Raw genomic sequence first — 23,854 nt, 5'->3', positions numbered from 1 at the left:
CCACGTCCCTTCCGCAGCGTCCCCGTGGGCGCGGACGGGGCGGGGAGAAACCCGACCCCCGCCGCCCGGGCAGGGAGAGGGGCTGCGGCCGCGTGGGGGGAGGCGGCAGCGGCAGAGTGCCCGTGTGACTCCCCCGTTTGCGGGGACACCCCCAGCAGGGCCGCGGGGAGGGTGACCCAGGGCGGGGCAGGGCAGGGCGGGGCGCGGAGCTGCCCTGCCCTCTCCTCTCGCCGAGCGGAGAGGCGGGAAGCCGGCGTCGGTGCGCTGCCGGTCGGCCGGAGCCATGCGGAGCTGCGGGAGGGCGCGGGGCGCTGCGGGCTGGGCCGCCCCGCTGCTCCTGCTGTGCCTGTGCCTGCCGACGGCGCGGCCCTACAACCTGGACACGCAGCACGCGCTGCTCTTCCGCGGGGGCAACGGGACCTTCTTCGGCTACTCGGTGCTCCTGCACCGCCACGGCCAGGAGCGATGGTGAGTCCCGGCCCGGCCGTCCCCCCGCGGGGGCCCGTCGCGCCTTGCCCTGGCCGCGGCTCCTCACGCTGCCGTCTCTGCCCGCAGGCTGGTGGCGGGCGCGCCCCGGGCCAGCTGGCCCGCCAACGAGTCGGTGGTGAACCCCGGGGCCATATTCCGGTGCCGGATCGGGGGCAGCTCCAGCGGAGAGTGCGAGCAGCTCCAGCTGGGTGAGTCGGCAGCGGGCCGTGGGCGGGGAGACCCCGGCGGGGCGGCGGCCGGGGACGGACAGACGGACGGACGGAGGGTGCCCGCCGCCCGGCGCGCACCGCGGCTCCGCTCCGTTGCCCTGCGGGGCGTGCTGGGCCCTTCCGCCGTAAACTGCAGAGTGCTGTGCCTCTCGCCAAAGGGCGAGATCAGCGCTAATGCCTGAGGACTGTAGCGGCGGCATCGAGAGATGACATGACCAAAACTTGATTTGGGGAAGTTAGGTGGGACAGATGTTCCCACAGCCGTTTCGCACCTTTCAGCCTCCGAGTCAGAAGCCCCGTTAGAGTTTCGGTGTGAGCCTGCTCTGCGGAGAGCTGCTGCAGCTCTCAGGGCAGCGGATGAATGCATTAAGCTCAGGGATGGGAGGGTAGAAGTATGTGCCTAAATCATGTTTTCCCCTGCAAAGCCTTCTCTTCGTAAAAGCCACCCTAAAGTAACTCTGAGCCACAGCTGTCTTGCTGATGGGTTCCCCCTGCTTGCGGATTTATTGGCGTTTCAGGCGAACAAAGTTCTTTTTGACTGAATCGGTGTTTATGGGTCCTGCATTTAACTTTGCTTCTCTTTATCTCCACGGTCTCCATACTTAGGAGATGTAACTGGCTGAACTTACTGAACTTCCAAGCGCTTGATACTTGTTAAAAAGGGGAAGGCTCTGCTCTGGGCTGCCATGAACATGTGTGAATTGCCTTGGGCTCTCTTCCTGTCCCATTTGCATAGTGCTGTTGACGCTATTCATGTGCTATGGAGAGAATCTTCCCCAGCTTGTACTGTGCCACCCTCCGACCCAGAGTATCCCATCCGTTATGAGCACACCACCCAGCGCGGGGAAGCGCGGGAAAAGGGCTATCAAAATATTTGAAAGCAATGGCACACCATGAACTGGTGGCTGTCAGGGCGGAGCTCTGTTTGGTGACAGCATTCTGTAACCAAAAAAATACTAAAACAATTATTTCTCTACATGTCTGTGTATAAAACTTAGAACTGACAGGTTCTATCCTTCTGTCAGTTTGTTTTTAGTGGTTTTTTTGCTACAAATCTATATAAGAGTTTCAATTTGTAACTGGGTTACAAAAACCTAAGGTACTTCAGTGGTGTTTTACGGGCAGTCCTGTAAGAAAAAAACAAGCAGTTGCTGCTAGAAAGAATGGAAATTATGTTTATACCAGCCCAAGTAGTATTTTAGGGTTTTGTTGAGTATTTTCATTCCCATACTATATCTATTAAAAAGTTATGCATAACAAAGACCTATTTTTTTCTGACTGTCTGATTTTTAGGAGGCTTGCAAAAAATCTAGGAGGCCAACTAAAGTAGTGACTTTATAACATATGCTAAGAGTCAATAAATCCCTGTTCCTAGATTGGTGGTAAAAATAGTCCTTTACTGTGTGAGGGAAGGAAAGGAAGACTTGAAAATTTCAGGTTCTTTGAAAACTACAAACATCTGCAATGCCTCTCACTTTGCTCATTTAGCCAATGTAGAAACAAAATCTCCAAAGAAATAATATGATGGGTTTTTCTTCAACAGCTTAAGGGATTCTAAGTGAAATGAGGCAACAGATATATGAAAAAGTTTATGCAGTTCCAAAGGCTCAGCTTAACATGGCCTCTATTCCCAGAATTGAAGGCTGCAGGTTACGCAACATACTTTTTAAAACAGTTATGTAGTTATGCCACATTTTTGCAAACTAGGTTTTCATTACTGCAAAGATGACATCTTTGCATCACTAAGGTTTGTCTGTAGTATTTCTGAAGTTAAATAGAAGCTGAAAAGAAGTGCTGTATTGTAAAACAGGTCATGGAGGTCAATGAAGAAGCCAAAGGCAGCTGTGCAACATGGGATGTGAATGAAGTGGCATAGTATCTGAGGTCAGAGAAATGTGCAGGGAAACTTGCAATTACAAAGCTGAACTTAATTATCTTTGTCTAACTCATTCGAGTTTGGGTTCTGATCTCATAGAATAGGGAATTTCCTTAGAAAAATGTGTGGCAATATGTTGCGCTGCTGAACAGGCACAGTAAGAAATAAATGTTTCTGTCTTGCTCTTAAATAGTTGAATTTGCATTTTGTTCTGGTAAAAACGTCTTTGAGGTGGTAAGTTTCTAATTATAAGTCATAAAAAAGTAGAGGTGATAACAGGCAATAGAAATGGCTTTCCAAATGTTGGGATTCTGTAATAAATGGATGTGAATTACTTGGAGACATAAATATGTTAAAATACTTTGTCACTCCTTTTTGCTAAAGTAGCCTTGAAACTGCCGTAACTAATTAATGAAGGATTCATGAACCATTAGGAAGCCTCTGATCACACAAAACTGCTGTTGTATTTTTGTGTCACAAGTCCCTATCTGCTTTCTCAGAAGCAAAAGGTCTGCTGGGAACAGTCTTATGCTGCAGTCATCACAGAATCTGGGATAACTCATCCAGACATACTTTGAAGAATTTTAATGTTCATCAAGATGTTGCAGGCCCTGGGCTGGTTTAAGAGCTGAAAAGAGCAATGAGATACACTAGTAAGGCTTCCTCTTCCTAGCCCCTCATTGACACTTTTAAATCTCTCTCTGATTGATGAATAGAAGAGTTTTCAGTCTCTTTTTGAGTTCTAGTACTTCTGTTTATGGTGTCAAGTGTTCTAGACTGCAGATTTATTTGTATTCGGAGTATTTTTAAATAATGGCTTATGTTAGATGCAGAGGCTTGTTTGATTATGAAACTTCAAGTACAAAATACAGTACTTCAGATTGAGGCACTGTGTCCATCTTCTAGTCTTGAGTTTCAAATCCTTGCCCACGTCAGCTTGGGGTAGTCACAGATTATTGCAGAGGAATTTACACAAAGTTTTCTATACATTTTGACCTATTGAATTTTGGACATATAAAATGTTACAGAAATTTTTCAATAGCACTGATGTCAGATTTGAAATAGTGATTTACTGGCTTAAGTATATAGGAAATAATTTGTGCAATTTGCTGTCCAGTCTAAAGAAAAAATTAGTTTTAGCTACAGATGAATGCAGTAAATTCACTGCGTACTGTTTAATATAAGGCCAGAAAGCTCTGCCTGCAGTTTCAGTCTTGCTCCCTTCCTTTAAGTCTCTGCTGCAATTAACCTGTGAACAAATTGCCCTCTAGCTCCCCCAGCTGAATCATTACAATGGAAAAGTGAACAGTTAATGGTTTTCCCCAAAGGCAGAAGAGCTGTGTCTGTTCAACTTTGATTTCAATAAGTTTGAGTTTTGGTAGTGTGTTTTTTTATGTTGCTTGCAGTGCTCGTACCTGGCAAGTGACCTCTTTCAAATAGCCATACTATTCCAAGGAACATGGGATCTTCTGGACCTAGGTCTGTTACAGAAGGATGGAAATGGGTATCATTTAAAATGTTTTGGGTTGAAGTTATTTGAGGAACATAAGAGGGATAAACCACATCAGATCTGTGAAAACAAAAAGTAGTTCCTGGGTGAGTAAAACTAGACTCTGAGGCCCTGACACCTAGGAGCAGGATATCAGGAAGCTTATTGCCTTTGCAGCAGACTTCATCATTTTCATCAGTTAGCAATGAACCAGAGGAGTTAAGGGAGGATAAAGTGGGTGATGAGAGGCTGTTGGGCATGGAAAACACTGGAGCAAGTTGTATAAAACTGGTTTCTCAGATGACATTGCAAACATCTGTATTATGATCCTTGAGGCCAAAACCAGAAGTGGCTTTTTAAGTTCTGACCATATTTGTGTGCAGTTGCATTGTTTCTGTGGATGTGTTCAGAGGGGATTGCAGCAGAAGTGTGTCTTCCAGCTGTGTAATGTACACAGGCATGGGCAATTACTTATTTCTCAGTGACTTTATGACAGCACGTGCTCCTTTTCCCTGAGGCAACCAAGCTGCCATGTCCTCTTGAGCTTTTGCAGTGCTGCTCTGTTGCTTGTGCAGAATGCTCCATTTTCTCATTTGATAAAGCTTTTATAATGTCATACCCTGAGCAGGGACTCATCAGGCTGTCTGGGATGTCAAGTTCTTGCTTCTCTCTCCCACGGATGTCTGTAATTTCAAGGTGGTTGAATACTTGCCAGTCAGAGAAAGATAGGAAACATAAGGCAGCATTTCAGTAGAGGGCCAAAATAACCCTGAATCAACATATACTGGAGCAAAGGAAAAGGGGAATGAAATCCAGTGAGTGTCAAAGAATGGTGGTGCTTCTTTTTGTTACAAACCTCTGAAAGAGGCACAGGAAGGAAGCACTGAGACAGGCTGAACTTACTCATCTCTCACATCATCATTGTCTGGTTTTATTTGATTTAGTGATAAAAAGTCTCAGTCTCTTGGGGTCTCAATTTATTGCCCTGGTCTTCTCTACTTCTCCCGTTTCCTGTAAGTCCACATAAAAGCAAGTCCCAGGTAAGTCATTATTAGAAGAGGATGGAACTCATTGCTAGAAGGGAATTACCAGAAGTGCCTTGTGCAGTTTAAAGGAGGACTAATTCTTACACATGGGAGTGTAATGGAATTTTCTTTTCTGAGGATATTTCAATCTGATAAATCTGCTTTTTAATTCATGTAAACCATGGAAATGTCTCCCTTAGGTAGTGAGAAGTTTTCCATTGCATAATTCAGTTCCAAAACTAAATTCCACACTTGTTTCTGAAAAGCAGTGTATATGCAGTACATGGAAGTGTCATCTCTGACATTAGCCAATAGGATAATCTATGTATTCATTTAAACTCTGTAATGCATTGGACAGTAATAAATGCCAGTTCTGCTCTCAGCACAGGTGTTTTGTTTGGTGGGTTAATTTTTGCAGGCTTTTTGGTGGGGTGAGGGGTGAGAAGGTGTGGGGTGTGATTTATGGGGCTTTTTTCTGTGCAAACAATATCCCATCAGCATTAGTACTCTGTGGTCTGTACTGACATCCTCTGCTGGGTAACTAAACTAACACTTAAACCTCAAACATTTTGGGTTCACCTGTAGTTGTATTCAATCTGAGAAAGTTTTAAAAATTATGCAAAAGAGTTTGTTCAAATGACCTAATGTGTTTCCTTATTTTATAAGAACTTATTTTCATAAACTATCATGCTGATGCATAGAAAATACCAGTTCAACAATTTGATTAATGCTTATTCATACAAACATCTTAAAAATTAAAAACTTCCTTTATATAACTTAGAATAAACATGTGGCTTCTCCTTACTGTGGGGTTCGCTACTGCTTTCCAGAGGAAAGCAGATGTTTGCTAACTTGGCAATACTGTGGCCTTTTGAGCTGCGGGGCAGAGTTAGAAGACATTTCAGTGTGTTTTCTCAAGGTTTTAAAAAATAACTCTACTTAAGAACTAACACTAAGAGCTGCTAGTGAATAATTGCAACAGTGAAAGAAGCATACAGGATGTGCATAGGTAGTGATGTGCCATCCCCAACAGAGGTGACAGTTATACAACCTTTATTTGATAGCCATTTGCAGTAGAGATTGTTTTAAGGTCTGCTACCAGTAGACACACAGTTTAGGTGGCACTCACAGGTATTACTTGTGTTTCTTACAAACATTTAGGCTGAAGAGCACTTAGAGGGACAGCCCTTCACCAGAATTGAGTGTAATGTCACTTTCTGTCTGAGTAATGATGGGAAAGCCCATCCTCACTGCCAGCCTATCACATTCAGAGCCAGGATGTTCCCTTTGGCTACCCACAATCATAACTTTGCTCAAAAAGAAAGTAAAAAGTCTGTGTGACCTATGTGAGACTGAGGTCAGAGCCACCATATCCAAATTGCTGCACTGTCCCCTCAGAGTTCTTGGATTCTTCTGTTACCCACCACATTGTTCTTCACCTTGTCCCTCTGTTCAGAGCCCTGGTCTTTGTCTCCTAGGCCATCCCAGTGGCGACTACTGTGGGAAGACGTGTGTGGAAGAGCGGGATAATCAGTGGCTGGGTGTCAGCTTGTCGAGGCAACCAAAGGAGGACGGATCTATCGTTGTATGTATTAACCACTGGGCCTGTTTGTCAGACTGCAGCCAGCTTTCTTGGGCTTCCATGTCAAATGCTGTGTTTGTTTTATATCCATAGGCTTGTGGACATAGATGGAAAAATGTGTTTTACGTCAAAGTTGAGCACAAACTGCCACAGGGCGTTTGTTTTGCCATCCCTCCTGATTTCCGAACTGACATGAGCAAAAGAATATGCCCGTGCCATATAGGTAAGCAAAAGGCTTGAGTCCTTTTGTAGGGAAGGGTGAGATATGCAATTGAATGGTGCAGAGTTTGTGAAAAGCCTGTGTTGTTATGAGAAGGTTTTCTGCAGCCAAAGGCTTGGAGGCTGAGTGCTGATGATATGAGCCCAGTTTGTGATGTAAAGATGTTTATCACTTCAAAGAAAACCTGCTTTCAAAAGGCAAAAAAAAAATTGGAACAGGGCATCAGAGTAGTTTTTTCCCAGACTGCATTGCTGAAGGATGGCCTGGCTTTTCAAAACCAGGCCAGTAGAGGACATCCTTCCTTCCTTTACTCTTGTCATTGCTCTGGGGAGTCGCACAGCAGAGCAGCAGAAATACCTGCAAGTGATTGTTACCACCTGCTCCTTAGCCTTTGCTGCAAAGGTGCTGCAGTGCCTCTCACAGTGCATGTCCTTGTCCCTTACTTGTCTTCTGCCAAGGCTGCTGCTGTGGCATGAGACCTTCAGGGGTTCTTCCTTGGAGAACTTCAGCAGCAGAATAAGAGGCAAGACCAGAATCTACCAAATGATTCCATCCATGCTTTGCCATTGTTATCTACCATCCACCCAGGAGAACAGTCCCGTGCCCTGTGCCTTGCCAATGCAAGGATCAGCTGACAAAGTGATCTTCCTGTGCAGAGTAGTGCCATCAAATGTCCCACTGCTGGCTTTGGAGACTCTTACAAGGGGTAGTGAAATCATGTGTTTTTTATCTTTGGAGACTTTCAGTGTACAAATCTGTGTATGGAATGAAGGGAACCCGGATGGCAGGCAGTCAGCAAAGAATTGCAGGAAAGCAGAGCTGGGATGAAAGCAGGATATCTGAGACTGCCATAACACAAACCCCTCATGGCACCAGTGCAGCACAGGGCAAGTTCAATCAAGCCTGTCAGAGTATGCCTGAAGTACAGAGTGGAAGAGTATCCAGATGTGGTGCTCAAATTATTTGTCTGTTTCATTCATGGAACAATTTTAAAAGTATAGCCTTTTAAGTCAGTATTTCAAAGGCAGGTGTGATCAAGTGATACACAGTGTTTTAAGTTTGTTACAATAGTATATTGCACCTAAAGGCTATCTAGTAGAAACCAGTGGTTTTAGTGTTATTGCAGAACTGAAAATCAACTTTTTGCGGAGGTGTTTTTTGTTTTTTCATAAGTTGTCTGAACTTCTGTTGAAAGCCTGGTGACAAAACTCTGGAAGTACTTGCTTCTCATCCTTTTGAATATTTCTTGTCCATTCCCAGATCATGCACGAAAGTATGGAGAAAGCCTTGGGTCATGTCAGGCTGGCATATCCAGTTTTTACATTGAGGTGTGTATTAAAGATACCAGAAGTCTCTCTGTTTATATACTTACTTTTATGTATAATGTCTAAAAGGGGATGTGTAAATGCAAACATCAATGCTGTATTTTATTGTGGGAGGGAAAAATCACTTTTTAATTTATTTTTAATTAAATCTTGCTCTGACTTGCATGGTAATTCCCAAGTAAGGCTTTAGTTTTTAATACCAAGAATACTTTTACACCTTACTAAAACCAAAGTTATTTTTCATCTGGAAAAAGGGCATGGATATAGCAGAGGATGAAATTTTATTATTCTCTTTAATATGTTTGATGTAACATTTATAATGCTTGCCTTCTTGCTTTACAGAGTAATACTCTCTATTATTTAATCTTCATTCCACCCTAAGATTGTAATTTCTAAAAAGCTCATTTGAGAAGAGAATATCCTGAATTGCTGTATTTTGTTGTTACAATTTAAAGCTTTTAAAAATGGTATTTTTACAAAGTCTGGAAAATATTATCTGTAATTTAGTAGTAAATGCCACTCCTGAGCCAGATGCATCTCCAGTAGCATTTCATAGAATTCACAGGAGATCTAAACAAGAGCATTTTACTTGTTTTGCTTATTTTCATGAATATTTCAGTGTGAATTACATGGATTTGTTTTGCTTTTCTTTTAGGACTTAATTATAATGGGAGCCCCTGGATCATTCTATTGGACTGGTTCTGTGTTTGTATTCAACAGAACTACAAATACAATCCACTATTACTCAGATTCCAGTAACCAAGTGAAATCTGGCAGTTATTTAGGTACTTAAAGGATTTAACACTTTACTAAAATATAAGCTAAATAGCTGGTCTTGGGGGGAGTGCACAGTGTTGTTGAGTGTTTTCACTATTAACCCCAGAAGCAACAGTTCTACAGATGATTTTTAATTTTGTGAAGTATACTCAGTTATAAGGCTTCCTCTCTGTTCTTTTTATGAGGAAGCTTCTCAAACAGTGGATTTCTATTCTTACCATCTCTCCACTGACTTTTAACCATTTCTTGATTTAGGAGGTAGGAATGCTTCTGATTAGCAATGGTTTTCATTTTACTCAAGTCTGCAATGCTGCCACGAACTTTCACGGAAAAAGACAGTGGTTTCACATTTAACAGAAATATGAAAATATTTTTACAGTGAAAGCTGCAGGGAAGTCTTAATTGTATTGTCAATAAGGGGAACTATGCTGTGACCTTTAGAAACAAACTTTCCTCCAATGTTGTTTTTTTTTTCTTTTTTATTCCAAACATATTTTAGTCTTGATATGTGAGAAGGCAACCCTCATTTATGAATGTCTGTAACCAAGGCCATGAAGTTCTACTCACTTGCCTATATCCAAGTAACCAGCTGAATTTAGTGCTACAGTTTGGAAAGATTTATGCCAAAAAACAGCAGCAGCTTCAGAGTTCTCACTGCACTGAGAAAAGCTCATCTGTCCTTCCTGAATTCCTAAGCAAGAAAATTTTTGCTTGTGACCATTGGGTTTTGCATTTTCCCATTCGAAGTTCCGGTTCACGTGGATAAATATTTTCTGTTTCTGATTCCACTCCTCTGACAATAGGAAGTTGGCATATGTTATGAAATAGCTATTGTGAAACACAGTGAAACTAAGACTTCAGAATTCAGTTCTGGGCCTGCAAAGGCCACAGGGACTCTGTGAGAAAGTCAAGCGGAAGAGAGACTGACTGGTGAAGGGGGATCAGACACGCAGATGCCTAGGGTCAGCCAGTAGAACTTCGAACCTTTCACAGGACAAAAGAAGAGCTTCAGAGAGTGGAAAGCTCCAGTTTTCCAATAGTAATCAGCAGGAAAAGTACTGCACCTGCCTAGGGAAAATAAATTCATTCCAGATTTCTGCTTCTGAAAGTATAAGAAAGAGAATTTCTGAATGAGTCAAATCATTGACAGCCAGAAGCCAGATCCAGGCAAATGGGTAAAAACCTGCATAAGGACTGTGTTGAGGAGAGGTTAGGGAAGGCCCTTCCACACAAATGTGATCTTTCTTAGTTGCCTTGGCCATCCAGGACCTGAAGTCAGCTGGAGTTTGCTTCACTCTAGTGATCTGGTGCATGTTGGCTCAGCAGAGCCATATGTCTTCTGAACTTGCCTGTCTGCAGCAGGGTGAAGAAGAGCACCATTAACTCATCTGTATGTCTGTACAGTAACAGCTGTGATAAACCTGGAATTTTGCAGTTTCATGTTACTTTAACCTCTGCTCCTTTCCCTCATATTGGAGTTGAGGCCCCATAGTGTGGTTGAAAAGGTTTAAAGGTACCTTCCTTCCTCCCTCAGCATCTGTGCCATCTTTATAATTATTGAAGACAAAAATCTGTTCAGGGTTAATTCTGTTACCAAATTAATTTTTTAGAAGTCTGAGTCTATTGCTCCCTTAAGTAATGAATGAAATTATCCCTACCAAATGGTGGAAGTATACTGTGACCAGAGTTTAATTCAAGCATGTAAGGAGATAGCATTATCTACTTACTCTATTCTTGCACTCATAGGGATGAAGACATTGGCATCTTTAACAGTTTAATGAAAAACATAAATAAAGAATAATAATTAAGAACCTAGAGACTACAGGAAGTGCAATAGTATTGTAGTGTTTTCCATAAGTTGGAAGAAACAAGGGTGTTCATGTACCAGACAACTGAAAGAAGGAAGGAAATTAGATATTTGTAATATGTAACACCAGGCAATATTTTCTTGACTACTTGAGAATCTCTTGGAGAGGAGTAGCTGACTTCTATAAAAGGAATTTTCAAAGTTATTCAGCCTTGCAATTCAGCTGGCCCTGATGAAAAAGTAACCTTAGGCACTTAAACTGCCGTAAAGAAATCATAAAGTAGAAGACAGTTTCTTTGAGAAATCTGAGAAGGGCAAGTAACATTTCAGAAAACTGAAAAACTGTAGTCATGGTAAAAAGGAGAAAATTATGGCGTTGGAAATAAACTTTCATTTCTCTATGCCTTTAAAGGGTCAGTTATGTAATTTCTCTTTTGCCTGCCAAACATTTTAATACCATTAATGAAAAATGAGAACTATGTAATTACTGTAATTCTTGTGTATGTTTGGCTTTTTTTTTTAAGTCCTTAAGAATTAATAATGTTTGCACTTTGGCAAAACAAAAATAACTAGAAAGTAAATGTCAGAGGAGGTAAATTAAGGTTCATCCTTAATTTTTTGTTGAGTAAATAAAAGCTAAATGTTGACCTTCAAATGATCAATTGCTCTGTTCATATCTTTTAGATTAAAATATGAAAAGAAAAAGGTGGCTTAATGAGAACTTGAATTCTGGGCAATTGTGTTCACTGACAAAAGATTCAAAGCTTGTTCTCATCTATCTAAGACGATTTTTCCATTTCCTCTGCATTCTGGGAACATCAGCAGTCATTCAGTAAATGCAAGAGTAGTGGAATATGTTATCTGTCCTGTATTCTGAGTTGTGATGTACTCTGGAAAGAGTAAGGATGACTTGTGCAGCTACAGGTTAAGGTGTTAGCCTTTATTTTGCAGTTCTTTGTCTGGATGTCTGCACCAAAACATGGTCCTGTTTATAATCTCTCTCCACATACAGAAATGCTTTGTAATGTAGATTTATTTACTAAAGCTGATGTAATGGCTTCTTACTGCATAATAAGGCTTTTGCAGTTTGCTCCTGACATTTTCATGTGTGTGTCCATAGTGCTTTATGTGTGTATGTGCACACAGAAATAGCACTACATTTAATTTTTCTTAAATCCAGTTATAATAGTCAGAGTAACAATTGAATCTATTATTTCCACATTCCAGTGCATCTACTTGGATAATTTTTATTTGTACTAATAGTGTGAACTTACTGAACAATTGCAGAATATGCATTAACAGAAGGTGTTTGCAATTTATTTTATAAATAAATTTTTGAAGTATGGCAGATGATTGAGTTCTTGGGAAGAAATGAGTGTTTCTGACACTTTTTCATGCTTGATGGAACTTACTGTCTGTAGTGACCTTTTACTTATATTTCAAAAACTTTCTATTCTGTTTTCATTGCTGATTTACATGAGGTCTGAATGTCAGACTCATGATAATTTATGGTGTTGACAGCTTTTATAAGGCATGCTCCTATTCTTTCTTTGTTACATAGCATTCCCAGTATTGAATAGTGCATTTCTGATTTGCAGGATATTCTGTTGGAGCTGGACATTTTCTGACACCATCCAGTATAGAATTAATTGGAGGGGCTCCCCAACAGGAGCAGACTGGTAAAGTAAGGAATTGTCTATAATATTGACTTAATGACTATAACCCCAAAAATACTATGATCTTCCAATATAGATTAATATATTAAAGACAAGTATCAGATGTGACTTTTCATGGGGGAAAGTTGAGTAAGGAATTAGGGTAGGCAGTCTGGATAACATTGATGTGAACTGTGGTGTTGAAGAAAGATGCAGGTAGGAGGCAGGAGGTAGCTGTAATTTGTGATACTGAGCATTGCTGTGCTGATTCTCTAGCACATGCTGTAGAGAAAGCACTGGGAAGTGTTCCAGATTACAGTTTGCTGAATTTTGCTTGTGTTTTCTTTTCCTTTTAGGCATATATTTTTAGCAAGGAGAGGCAAATAAATATTCTCTTTGAACTAAAGGGCAAAAAGGTAAATCTGTCCTATTGCTTTTCTGCACCTCATAACTTCTAGCGCATCTTCATCAAAGTGCAAAAATAATAATGATTTCTTGTCTGCACACAGCTTGGTTCTTACTTTGGAGCTGCAGTTTGTGCTGTGGACCTGAATTCAGATGGCTACTCAGACTTACTGGTTGGTGCTCCAATGGAAAGTACCATCAGAGAAGAGGGAAGAGTTTATGTCTACATTAATTCAGGTTCTGTAAGTATTTTCTCTTAAAAACACACGGCAACGCAGCCATTCTGGTTTAACAGGCTAAGAGGAAGAGTTTTCCTCTCTTCTTATTCCATATTTTCAGATATGGAAAAAGCAGCATTAGGGCTGTGATGACTGCCCCAGCAGGAGTGCACAGCACGCCCCCAAAGGCTGCAGTGTCAGCTGTAGCACAGTTACTCCCACCAGTGCTGGAGCTGCACACAGACTGGGTTCGTTTCCTAGGAGCTGTAGGTGGTGCCAGCCTGCCCCTGCAGCCCCTTTCCAAGCTCTCCTCCACTGCTGTGCTTCCCACTGAGCTGCCAGCTGAAGAGCAACCTACCCGGCCCTTCAGAAACAAACAAGGACTGAAACATTTGCATGCAGTTACTGGTACCAGTCAGGAAACAGACTGGTACTCCTGTTTTGCAATTGACATGGCTGGACAGATCATGCATTAGAATGGGCTTCTTTTCATTCTTTCTAAGGTTCAGAAGTGGAAGTGTAGTCACTTTACTGTTCTTACACTAAATACCATAAAATGTATCTGAAAATGCTTGCTTCTACATCAATAAGTTTGGTGGGGTTATATATTGGTATCCAAGGCAGTTTTAACATTTTGAGTAATATTCCATTCATGTGCCATTGACTCTGTTTTCCTTCAGGAAGCAAAGATGGTAGAGCTGAACCTAGAGCTCAGTGGGAGTGACTCGTATGCAGCAAGGTTTGGAGAGTCCATAGCCAATCTAGGGGACATAGACAATGATGGCTTTGAAGGTAAGAATACAAAGAAAACCTGTTGGGTTTCATTCTCTGTGATCAGTGGAATGCCATGATAAACAGGAGGATTATGGAATTAAGAATTCTTTTGGTTTGGGATTCGACTTTTCTTTCCAGACTGGAAATACAGCTGCTTCACAGTCATTGATGGTTAATACCAAGGCACCAGGTTTTGTCTAATAAAGAGCATGAGCATAAAGTGATAGCATAATCTGTAACTTCTGTAACTCAAATGGAATCACTAAACATGTTTTAAATATCTGAGATGAAGGTTGGGGAGCAATTTGGCAATTTTGTAACAATCATAAACAAAAATGGAGTCAAAATCTGCTTCTTTGTCCCCACTAAGTACTAAATACATGGGGATATTGAAAGCAACCTTCATGTTGGGAGACTGCTGTAAGAAAAAGGCTGGAAGCAAAATATAAAGAGAAATTGGGTAATATAAAGCATTTTTCTGTAATAATTAAAAAACAAAGAGCCAACTCCTTCAATGATCTAAACCATCAGTATCAGCCCTGTAAAGATAGTGATGTGGGTGGTGGTGTAGAATCTGACCTCAGGAATGTGTGTGTAATTTTAACAGGTAAAACTTGACTGTCCCATTTTCATCTCACTAGTAGAAAGATGTATAATGTGCTTTATGTGGTTTAGTCACCACAGTATGGACTCAGTCAATGTGGATTCAATGAGAGAATTGCTCTGTAAAACCAAACAGTCAAAGGTTTGGGTTTTTTGTGATTTTGGTTCAGTGCAGCCTAAAGTATTTCTGATTTGCAGATAGTTCAGTTTTTGCTTATTTGTAAGTGCAAGTTCCCAGTTATTAACAGTGACTTTCAAGATGGTGTACATAATCTGCCCATCCCTCCCTGGTAAACAGCCTCTGGCTATTTGAACCATGGGAGTTTTTGGTAAGGGCTGTTGAGGGTGGATTGGTGAGTAGGTACGTTCATTCAGTTTGTTACAAATTGCCATACCCCTCTGGGATTAGGTCATCTAGGCATAAAACACATCCCTTTGTAGCAATATCCCTTTGTACCTTCATTTCCTTGTTAAATGCCTTTCCAAGCTTATTATTAACTGTTATGAACACTTCATAGAAAAATAAATGGTTTATTTTGGGCGCTGTAATAAGAGTACTTGTGTTTCAGTGACTTAATCCATGTGGGAAGAGCAGGAAAATCATCACTGTTCCATAAATATAAAGCTTGTTTTTTCCTCTTTTTTTAAAGATCATGATCATTTTGCCTTCTTTCATGGTAACCTTTTAACCTCTTAAGGGTCAAAATTAGTATTGCTAGAAATAGACTGTGTCTTTAACAAAATGGCAGTATTTGATTGTTGCTTTTCACACACAGTAATTAAGGTAGAATCAGATTACTGAGCTGGTCTGTATTGTTTTTGTTTGCTTTATATCTGTGTTCACAACTGCCTTTGAATCCAGGCAAGTAAATCTGATCTGGCATTGCATGCATCAAGATTTGCATTTCTTCAGCTGCTCAGTGGTCATATTTCCTAGTCCATGATCATTGCTGAAATGTTTTTTCACAGATGTGGCAATTGGGGCTCCACACGAAGATAATCTAAAAGGGGCTATTTATATATACAATGGCAGGAAAGATGGAATAACACCAACATTTTCACAGGTATGCTTTTCCAATGCAAAATACCCAATCCAGAAAAACCCCAAGTTTAAATCTGAGAGGGTTTTTCCTTCATTTAACAGTCTGGCCATCTGAAGTATATTAAAAGACTTCAGAAAATTTTTACATGGTCTGTGATTTCCAGTCATAATATAACCTGTAAAAGAAAACAAAATTGTTTTGGGAGCTTTAAAAAAGGTTTATGGGATTTAAGTTCACCATCAGGATTGTTCTGCTAACATTTTTCGCTGGAAATTGTAACTCAGAGATTAGCTTTCCAAGAATAATTTTCTCTTTTGTATTTTTGTCCTCAGAGAATACAAGGAAAAGAAGTGAGTAATTCTTTAAGCATGTTTGGACAATCCATATCAAGTGGCATTGATGTAGATAACAATGGTTATCAAGGTAAATGAAGTAATTTTGTTTACTTTTAATATTTAAAATAATAGAAATTCATAGGGAACAACCCTACTGTCCTACTTGATACTTTTATCAGAAGCAGAATCTGTTATTGAGATGACATGTCACATCTCATATTTTGGGAAGAAAAAAGAAGAGGTAAAGCTGAGGCCAGGCAGTCAGGTTTCACGGTCACCTAACTATTATTTAAGGACTAAGAACAATGTAAGAGTGAGATCATAGTGCACAAGGGGAAGAGAAATGTGATTTATATCTTTAAAGCAGACATCTCATTTACAAATGTCACAATGAGGTGCTTTGGGCACTGGAAGCATGTTTGTTGTCCAGACTAGTGTGCTAACCTGAATATATTGCTGGCATTCCCAGAGTCTGGATTCTGACAGGAGTCATGGGCTCCTTGACTCTCAGTCTGAGTGAACAATACTTCACTTAGGGCTCATGGCATTGAGCTAAAACCCTTGTGGAGTTCTTGTGGCCATGACAAAGTAGTGCTAACTTGGTGCCAAGAATATATTGATTGCTTTATACACATCATCAAAACACTCAGATATTTTGCAGATAAGTCTTAGGTCAGGTCAGGTATGTCTGTCCTGCTCTTGGGGGTGCAAAAGCACAAAGTTACCCTGTTGTGTGTTCTGGCTCTGTCCACAGACACATTTTCCAGGTTAATTTGTTATGCTGGCCTAAAGGACAGGTTACAAGTAGTCTGCTCACAGGTCAGCTGTTGGTTACCACTCTGGCAGTCACATCCTCAGTCCCTTATATCATTTAGTCATCTGACAATTCACTTTTGCTACCTGATTTGGGAGGTATATAAACTGTCTGTATTTCTTTCCCTCTTGCATGAATAGAGTTCAGTTCATTTGGAATAAAGGAAATACTATTATTTCTCTCTATGTACAATTTCATACATATAATAGACATAAGCAAATCAATTCTATGTATTAAAATCAGTATGTATGTGCATGTATAGCAATATTGAATATCTGGATGGAGAAGAAAGCAAGTATCTCCTATTTAGCGGAGTTGTCCTTCAGTATCAACCATTTAAATGTGAAATAGAAATCAAATAATCACATTATCAATATCTGGAAGTCCATCAAATTAGCATGCAGCATTTATGGACAGTGCACAAGTATTTGAGGAGCTGTCTTTAAATACTAGTCTATCCCTTCTAGTAAATAAAGGGCAAATGGTGTCTTAATATTCACCAAAAGGTGAATATGGTATAAAATGCTTGTACCTAAGAAGTAATTCCTCTTGACAAATTATGGTTATTGATACGTTCTTTTTGTGCAGATGTAGCAGTTGGTGCATATTTCTCTGATTCTGCTGTGGTGTTGAGGTGAGATTGCTGTGTTTCAATACTTTTGAAGACCATACAGTTTAACTCTGTTTTTTAGTGGAATTTATTAAAACTCAGTAATTTAATTTAACTCATTATATTCTTGATATCTTCAACTTCACTCATTAGGCTCTAGAAGGCTCTACAAGTGAAAAATTTAAGTAAACACATTGAAAAGATGAAAATATCATTCTGTAACTTTTTGAAGTAAAAATAATTTGCATACAACTGTTTGAAACTATCTGAAAAATGCAGATAACTTTAAAATTATAATTCTAAAATATAAAAATAAGTTGTCAGGGATGATTAGTTTTTGCAGAAATTCTGTAAGGTATAGCTGAACATTATTTGTGTTACTCTTTTCTATTCTTAGAACAAAGCCAGTGATAATTGTTGAAGCTTCTTTGAAGCATTCTAATTCAATAAATCGAACTAATTTGGACTGCATGGAAAATGAGCAGCCTGCCACTTGTATGAATTTGAAGATATGCTTTGCCTACAGAGGACGGGAGGTACCTGGTTATATTGGTAAGCTACTGGAAAAAGAATCCCCTATATGTACTGATTTCAAATGCACCTATTTGCAGAATAATGCTGCTGGTATTCAGTAGAGCATTAATCTGACTTCAGTATAAAATGAAAAGCTGAAAACATGGATACCTTTTTTATGTCATGGTTACCCTATAACGTCAGGCCACTACACTTCTGTTCAATTTGGAATTAGAGCACATCCCTGCTAGAACTGCTGCTTGGAGAGACAGCAGCATTAAAAGGGCGATATTTAGATGTCTTCTAACAGCAATCTCAGGCAGGGACCAAACCAGATGGGATTGCTGGAGGATGCTGCCTTCCACTTAGCAATAGAGAGAAAGCATTCCTTCACAAACCAGCTCAAGCAGCTGATCGTATTGTGGGGCACTTTTTGAAAGAGAAGGAATCCTACCAAAATTACTGAAAAATAAATCTTGTATTGTGTTTTATATAATACATATTTTGCTTTTGGCAAAAAACTGGTATTGCTAGAAGTGGTGTCTTTCAGAGGGAATATTCATGGTGAATTAATTTAACATAATTTACTGTCTAAATTTGCCTGTATTGCCTGAGTGCTTTTAACCTACTTGTCATGTGCTATTTGTAAACTGCAAACAGCCCTGCGAGTACATGGTATATAAAATTAAATTGCTCAACTCTTCTGGGTGAGAACAGACAATAACCTTAGGGAGCATGTTACAGAGAACACATGCAGTGATGAATTGTTATGTGTCTTTTGATCTTTATCAGATCTTTTGAAACTCATATTAATTTTGAAAGAGGAGCAGTCAGACTGGGTCACCCTTGCTGGACTTGTACATAAGACTTTTTAATTTAAAAAGAAGTGCTGGTAGAAATTGTAGATAACCTAACCCTTGGCAAAAAAAATTAGAAGTAATAGAACTGTAATGCTCTGAAACTTGTTTGCAACTTGTTACCATAGCAATTCATGCTAACTTAAATAGAAAAAACTGTGAAGGTAAACAATATTTGTCAGTGTTAGTTGACTTAAGTGTTTGTTGTAAGTTACTGTCAGCCCTGTAACTAACTGAAGTGGGTTTTCTGTAAATAGATTTTGGTAGAAAATATAAATACAACCTGATAAACTATCCCTGATATAAATGCTTGTATTGGGGAACAGCCATGAAGCAATTTTCAGGGTATTAGAAGTTTTTCTTAGTATGGATTTATGTCAGTGTTTTTAAGCCAAGCATTTTAAAATGGATGTTTAAATATACTTATGGAAGTGAGTCAGAAATTGTAATTTCTACCATAAACTCATTAAGATTGCAACACTTGAAGGTTTATAACCTTTATTTTCCCTGGGTTTTATTTTGTAGTGTTGCTTTATAATCTGAGTGTTGACGTGAACAGAAAAGAGGATACACAAGCAAGATTTTATTTTTCCTCCAATGGAACACATGATACAATCTCAGGAAAAGTAAAGATTTACAGCAATATTACTACCTGCAAAGATCATCCAGCATTTATGAGGGTAATGTAGTTTTCAGTATGTATTGTCTTGTAAATCCTTTGTTCTCCTCTGAAAAGCAGACCTGCTGCAAAAGAACCTATTCTGTTTATAATTGCACCACATAATTTTGGAAGTAAAATATTTGTATTCAGAACTTCCACAGTTAATATATTTTATTTCTGATGCTTTCTCAGCTTTCTCTGAGGAAGTCAGTAGATCTGCCATCTCTTACATTGGTGAGATGTATAATAACAATAACCACGGTGATTAAGTTGGACCTTGAGCATTCTTGAAATTTTTTCATCATTTTTATGCATGACAGATCAAATATTGATTAAAGTTGGTTTGGAGCAATCATGAAGATTCAACATTCATATTCTGCTGAACATTTCTGATGGAATTTTCTTATGTATTCCTTAATGCAAAGTCTTAAAACTTGTATTTTTTATGTTTTGTCATCTGTAAGTGTAACAAAGAACATGTGTATGGTTTTGCTTCTGTTGTTATTGTGAGTAGATGAGGTAGACTCAGCTAAAAAGGAAAAAGCCCATTCCTGATCCACAGGAAGTGAAATGAAGATGGTTGCTAGAAAAGTCTGTAGTTCAGGGTCTATAGTGTGGTGTGCTTTGTGAGTGTGCTGCAAGGAGCCAGAGGCTGGCAGGGTGTGAAGCAGAGCTTTGTTTGGGGTTGCTTGATTTGTTTCCCTTCAAGGAATGCAGCACTCACCCATAACCTGAGGGTGGAAATGGGGTAGGAAGAGCACTCGTGCAGGATGTATCCCTCTGAAAGGTGAAGAGGGACTTGTCTTGAAAATGGAATAAAACCTGCAATCAGGACAAGGATATAGTATTTTTAGGGCCATTTAAATAACAAGAAAAAAATTAATCACTTTTATTCTATCAAACATTTTAGACGCTTGTCCTCCAAAACAAAAATTTTGGAAAAACTTGGAAGTCCTAAACCACAACAAACAATAAAAATCAGTGGACACAAAGGAACCACATTTCATTAAACTCAGAAAAAATAGACTTCTCTCCTGTCAGACCTTATCTAGGAGGGAAGAGAGGGAGTATTTAGATGTAAGGGGAAATAAAGCTAATAAAATAATGGACTACTTTGCCTAACATTTTCTTTGAAATCCTCAAGGTAGCAATTCTGTGACCTTTTGAAACAAACATCTATCAAGGTGACCGATGCAGTTGATCCTGCACAAAGGCTAGAAAATAAATTTTATTTTCTACAGCTACAGAAAAACCTGCAGGGAAATATTCTTCAATGTATTTTTTTCTTCGTTGATTTCCCTTATTTTTTGTTTGGGACATGATTAGAAGCCAATTCTTCATCACAAAGCTTCAGGGTAAAAAGGGAAGCTTCTGTTACCTACTGGAAAATTTCCCAGATGCATCTCAGCTGATAGCTGCACCTAAGTGAATGTTGCTTGCAGGAGCAATGGCAAATTGCCACTTACTTTATGAGAGTTTTGTAAACTAATGGAGATGTGATTGACAGCTGACCTTGTTCAGATTGCTGTACCAGCATTAGCAGGTATTTGTGTAGGAGGAAGGAATTGATTTGTCTCATCACTTCCTATAGTCCATCGTTAGGGAGTTTTTTTCTACATAGCATTCAATTTTCTTTTCAATTTTTAATTAATAACATTTTGAGCATCCCCTTCCACCCACTGAGGTTTCTGTACTTGTGTGAAGCTCCTAAAGTTAAGTAAGTGTGAATGTCTGTCAAGTACAGTCCTTGCAAGAGACAATATAAATTTTATGTATTTTGAGTAAAGGCTAATTAATAGCTAATTAGTATAATGGAAGTAATATAAAGCAGATGCAGAGAAGACCTTGTGGAAAATTATTACAAATTAGATAATATGTGATTTGGCCAACACAAGCTTGCAGATAAGAATTAAAACAGTGGCCATGTGGAAGGACAATCAGTGTCTGTCTATCCCCTACACTAAGGGAGTAATTTAATCAGGTTTGTTACTGTTGGTGCTTCAAGCTGTTCAGTTTTCACAAGTAGGTAGCTGGGGCTCTGATCTGAACATTCCTACACAGGCAAGGCTTCATGTACAAAATAATCATTTATTTAATCTTCTTAATACAGAATGGAAAATAAAGGGGCAGAAAAATAAAATGCAGTCACAACTTGACTTAATTGTACTGTGGGAGAACTAGTTTTGATTTCATATGTAAATACCCATTGGGTTTGTCTGGCCTCATTCTACTGGTTAGCTTTCTTCATTTTAGCGAACTTTACCTCTTTTCCTACTTGGGCAGTGCAGCCTTTCATAGGTGTGTGAGGCAGGATTATTGACAGATGTGGATTCACTGTTCAGTAGGATTTCTTATCATAGAAGAATCATCCATTCTGAAATTGCTGATGCTGTCACTGAACATATTCTGCCTTTATGCATTTCTGATTGCCTCCTTCAGCAACAAAGATGAAAGTGTATTAGCCATATGGAATTATTTTACGTGTGAAAAATAGGTTATGCTGTTTTCGTGAGTTCTGGGCAACCTTGTAAGTTTAAAACATAAGCATACATGTTTTGTCTTATATGATTAACTCATTAGGTTTCCAATTTTCGTAGAAAGATGTAAGGGATATCTTGACTCCTGTGCATGTTGAAGCGAGTTATCATCTGGGGCATCATATTCTACAGAAAAGAAATGCTCAAGAATTTTCACCACTTCAGGCTGTTCTTCAACGCAGGAAAGAAAAAGATGTTATAAAAAGCAAGGTTAGTGTATGAGTTCTCTTTTTTCCAATGCAGTGAGTAAATATTCATATTTTAATCTCCAGTTAAAAAAAGCTTCACTGATTCATAGCATGTGAAAGAATGCATTTTCCAGACCTACACCTAGGGATTGTGTCTTGATATTAATTAATAAACCAGAATGCTAAAAAAATGCCTCATTTTTTGCTAAAAAAAAATCTTTGCAGAACTTGTGTACCATCTGTATTATGGTTTAAAAATAAAGAAGGTATGTGCAGAGAACTTGCCAGCATAAATACTACTATATATCTCAGAACCCATATATGAAATACACTCTTAGAAATATCCTTTCAACTACACAACATAAAAATTGTACTTTAAAATTATTTCTGTGTTAAATACACAATATCATGTTGGTATTAATCTTGAAGTGTTGATATTAATGAAATATTAGTTCTGTAAAAGTACTACAGGTTTTCAAGTCTGTGAGGGGAAAGAAAGAGTATATTCTTTAGTAACTATGAAATTAACCTTTTTTCCCAAAAAAATCCTTAAGAGACTTTGACTTTAGTGAAAGTCAGAATATGCTGAATTTTTAACTTTTCACAATGGTAAGCTCCCCAGAAAAGTGGTCAGAGTTCCAAGCCTGAGTTCCAGAAGTGTTTGGACAATGCTCTCAGGCACAGGCTGTGACTCTTGGGAATGTCCTGGGCAGGACCAGGAGCTCTGATCCTGATGGGTCCCTTCCAACTCAGCATTCTCTGTGATTTCTGTAACTGAGACACAGTTGGCCATCAGAACTCCCAAGATATGTAAGAGCTTCTTTTAAATGGCATGCTCTGACTTCTCATTTTCATTCAAAATTTTGTTTTAGAAACCTCAGAGTTATAAAGAAAGAAAGAAGGAGGGAGGTGTTGAATACAGTGACAGAAATGTGCTCTATAACATACTGATAAACCAAGACATGGACACCTGCAACTCATGGTGTCTCTGCTCTCATCAAACCTTACTAACAATAGGAAAAGTAAGAGTTGTAATTAAACTCTTGCAAAAATTAATGTGCTGTATTGCAGGAGAGACTGAACAGACATCAGTTCTGGATCTTCTAAAACATTCTGCCCTCCTTGTGTACTGCTGTAAAGATTGTCTGAACATACACCCACAGTTTCACTGTGACAGACTGAGTCTGGAAAGCCTCCTCACTGTTACTCTGGATGCACAGAATGTGTTTGGAAAATGGAAACTTGTAGCCTGATTGAATTGTATGTTAGCAGTAAGAGCTATTAGACACTTCCGGGGGCTTAGTTACTAGGTGATGGGTTTCTTTCTCTGGAAATACTGTTTCTCACCATTGGAAGCATAAGACACTGAAGTTCCTTTTTTTTATTTGATTTGGCTTTTACAGTTTATTTTTGCAAGATTTTGTTCCCAAGAAAATTGTTCAGCTGACTTGAGAGTTTCTGGAAAAGTTGTTTTTCCAAAGTAAGTATAATGTAGCTTTCATTTTTGGACAATTTAGTAAGATTTTATTTAAATTATTCTTTGATCTTTTGTATGTAAATTACACTAATCCACAAATGCTCAGGACTCTCTGAAAAAACCAAGATGTAAAGCTTCTTAATTGAAGACTATTTGTAAATCATAAATCTTGCAGAAAATGTAACATAAATTTCTATGATTGAAGAACTGTTATTGCATAATTAGAAGATTCTACAGCTCAAAAAATCATCTTAAATAACCATAAATTTGTGTTTTACACTTCATATATAAATGGGCTAAGATAACGCTGCACAATGCCTACTCAATATGCAGACATCATAACTAAAATTGTAAAATTGACAAGC

General features: G+C 39.2%; 1 protein-coding gene across 1 annotated transcript in view; it reads left to right on the top strand.

The window, feature by feature from the left end:
* Positions 1 to 249: 249 nt before the first annotated feature.
* Positions 250 to 23,854, top strand: part of ITGA4 (integrin subunit alpha 4) — a 34,336-nt gene continuing 10,731 nt past the window's right edge. The window contains exons 1-17 of the mRNA XM_064718398.1: positions 250 to 468; positions 556 to 677; positions 6,567 to 6,673; positions 6,764 to 6,893; positions 8,151 to 8,218; positions 8,871 to 9,000; positions 12,398 to 12,483; positions 12,811 to 12,870; positions 12,964 to 13,101; positions 13,758 to 13,869; positions 15,424 to 15,518; positions 15,830 to 15,920; positions 17,235 to 17,280; positions 17,654 to 17,808; positions 19,152 to 19,306; positions 21,885 to 22,034; positions 23,416 to 23,492. Of these exons, the coding sequence (XP_064574468.1) occupies positions 284 to 468; positions 556 to 677; positions 6,567 to 6,673; positions 6,764 to 6,893; positions 8,151 to 8,218; positions 8,871 to 9,000; positions 12,398 to 12,483; positions 12,811 to 12,870; positions 12,964 to 13,101; positions 13,758 to 13,869; positions 15,424 to 15,518; positions 15,830 to 15,920; positions 17,235 to 17,280; positions 17,654 to 17,808; positions 19,152 to 19,306; positions 21,885 to 22,034; positions 23,416 to 23,492 (1,907 nt within the window). The 5' untranslated portion in view covers positions 250 to 283. The remainder of the gene's footprint in view (positions 469 to 555; positions 678 to 6,566; positions 6,674 to 6,763; positions 6,894 to 8,150; positions 8,219 to 8,870; positions 9,001 to 12,397; positions 12,484 to 12,810; positions 12,871 to 12,963; positions 13,102 to 13,757; positions 13,870 to 15,423; positions 15,519 to 15,829; positions 15,921 to 17,234; positions 17,281 to 17,653; positions 17,809 to 19,151; positions 19,307 to 21,884; positions 22,035 to 23,415; positions 23,493 to 23,854) is intronic.

This window comes from Zonotrichia leucophrys, chromosome 7 (assembly GCF_028769735.1).
Source record: "Zonotrichia leucophrys gambelii isolate GWCS_2022_RI chromosome 7, RI_Zleu_2.0, whole genome shotgun sequence".
Lineage (NCBI taxonomy): Eukaryota > Metazoa > Chordata > Aves > Passeriformes > Passerellidae > Zonotrichia > Zonotrichia leucophrys.
This window is presented reverse-complemented; position numbering and strand designations above follow the sequence as displayed.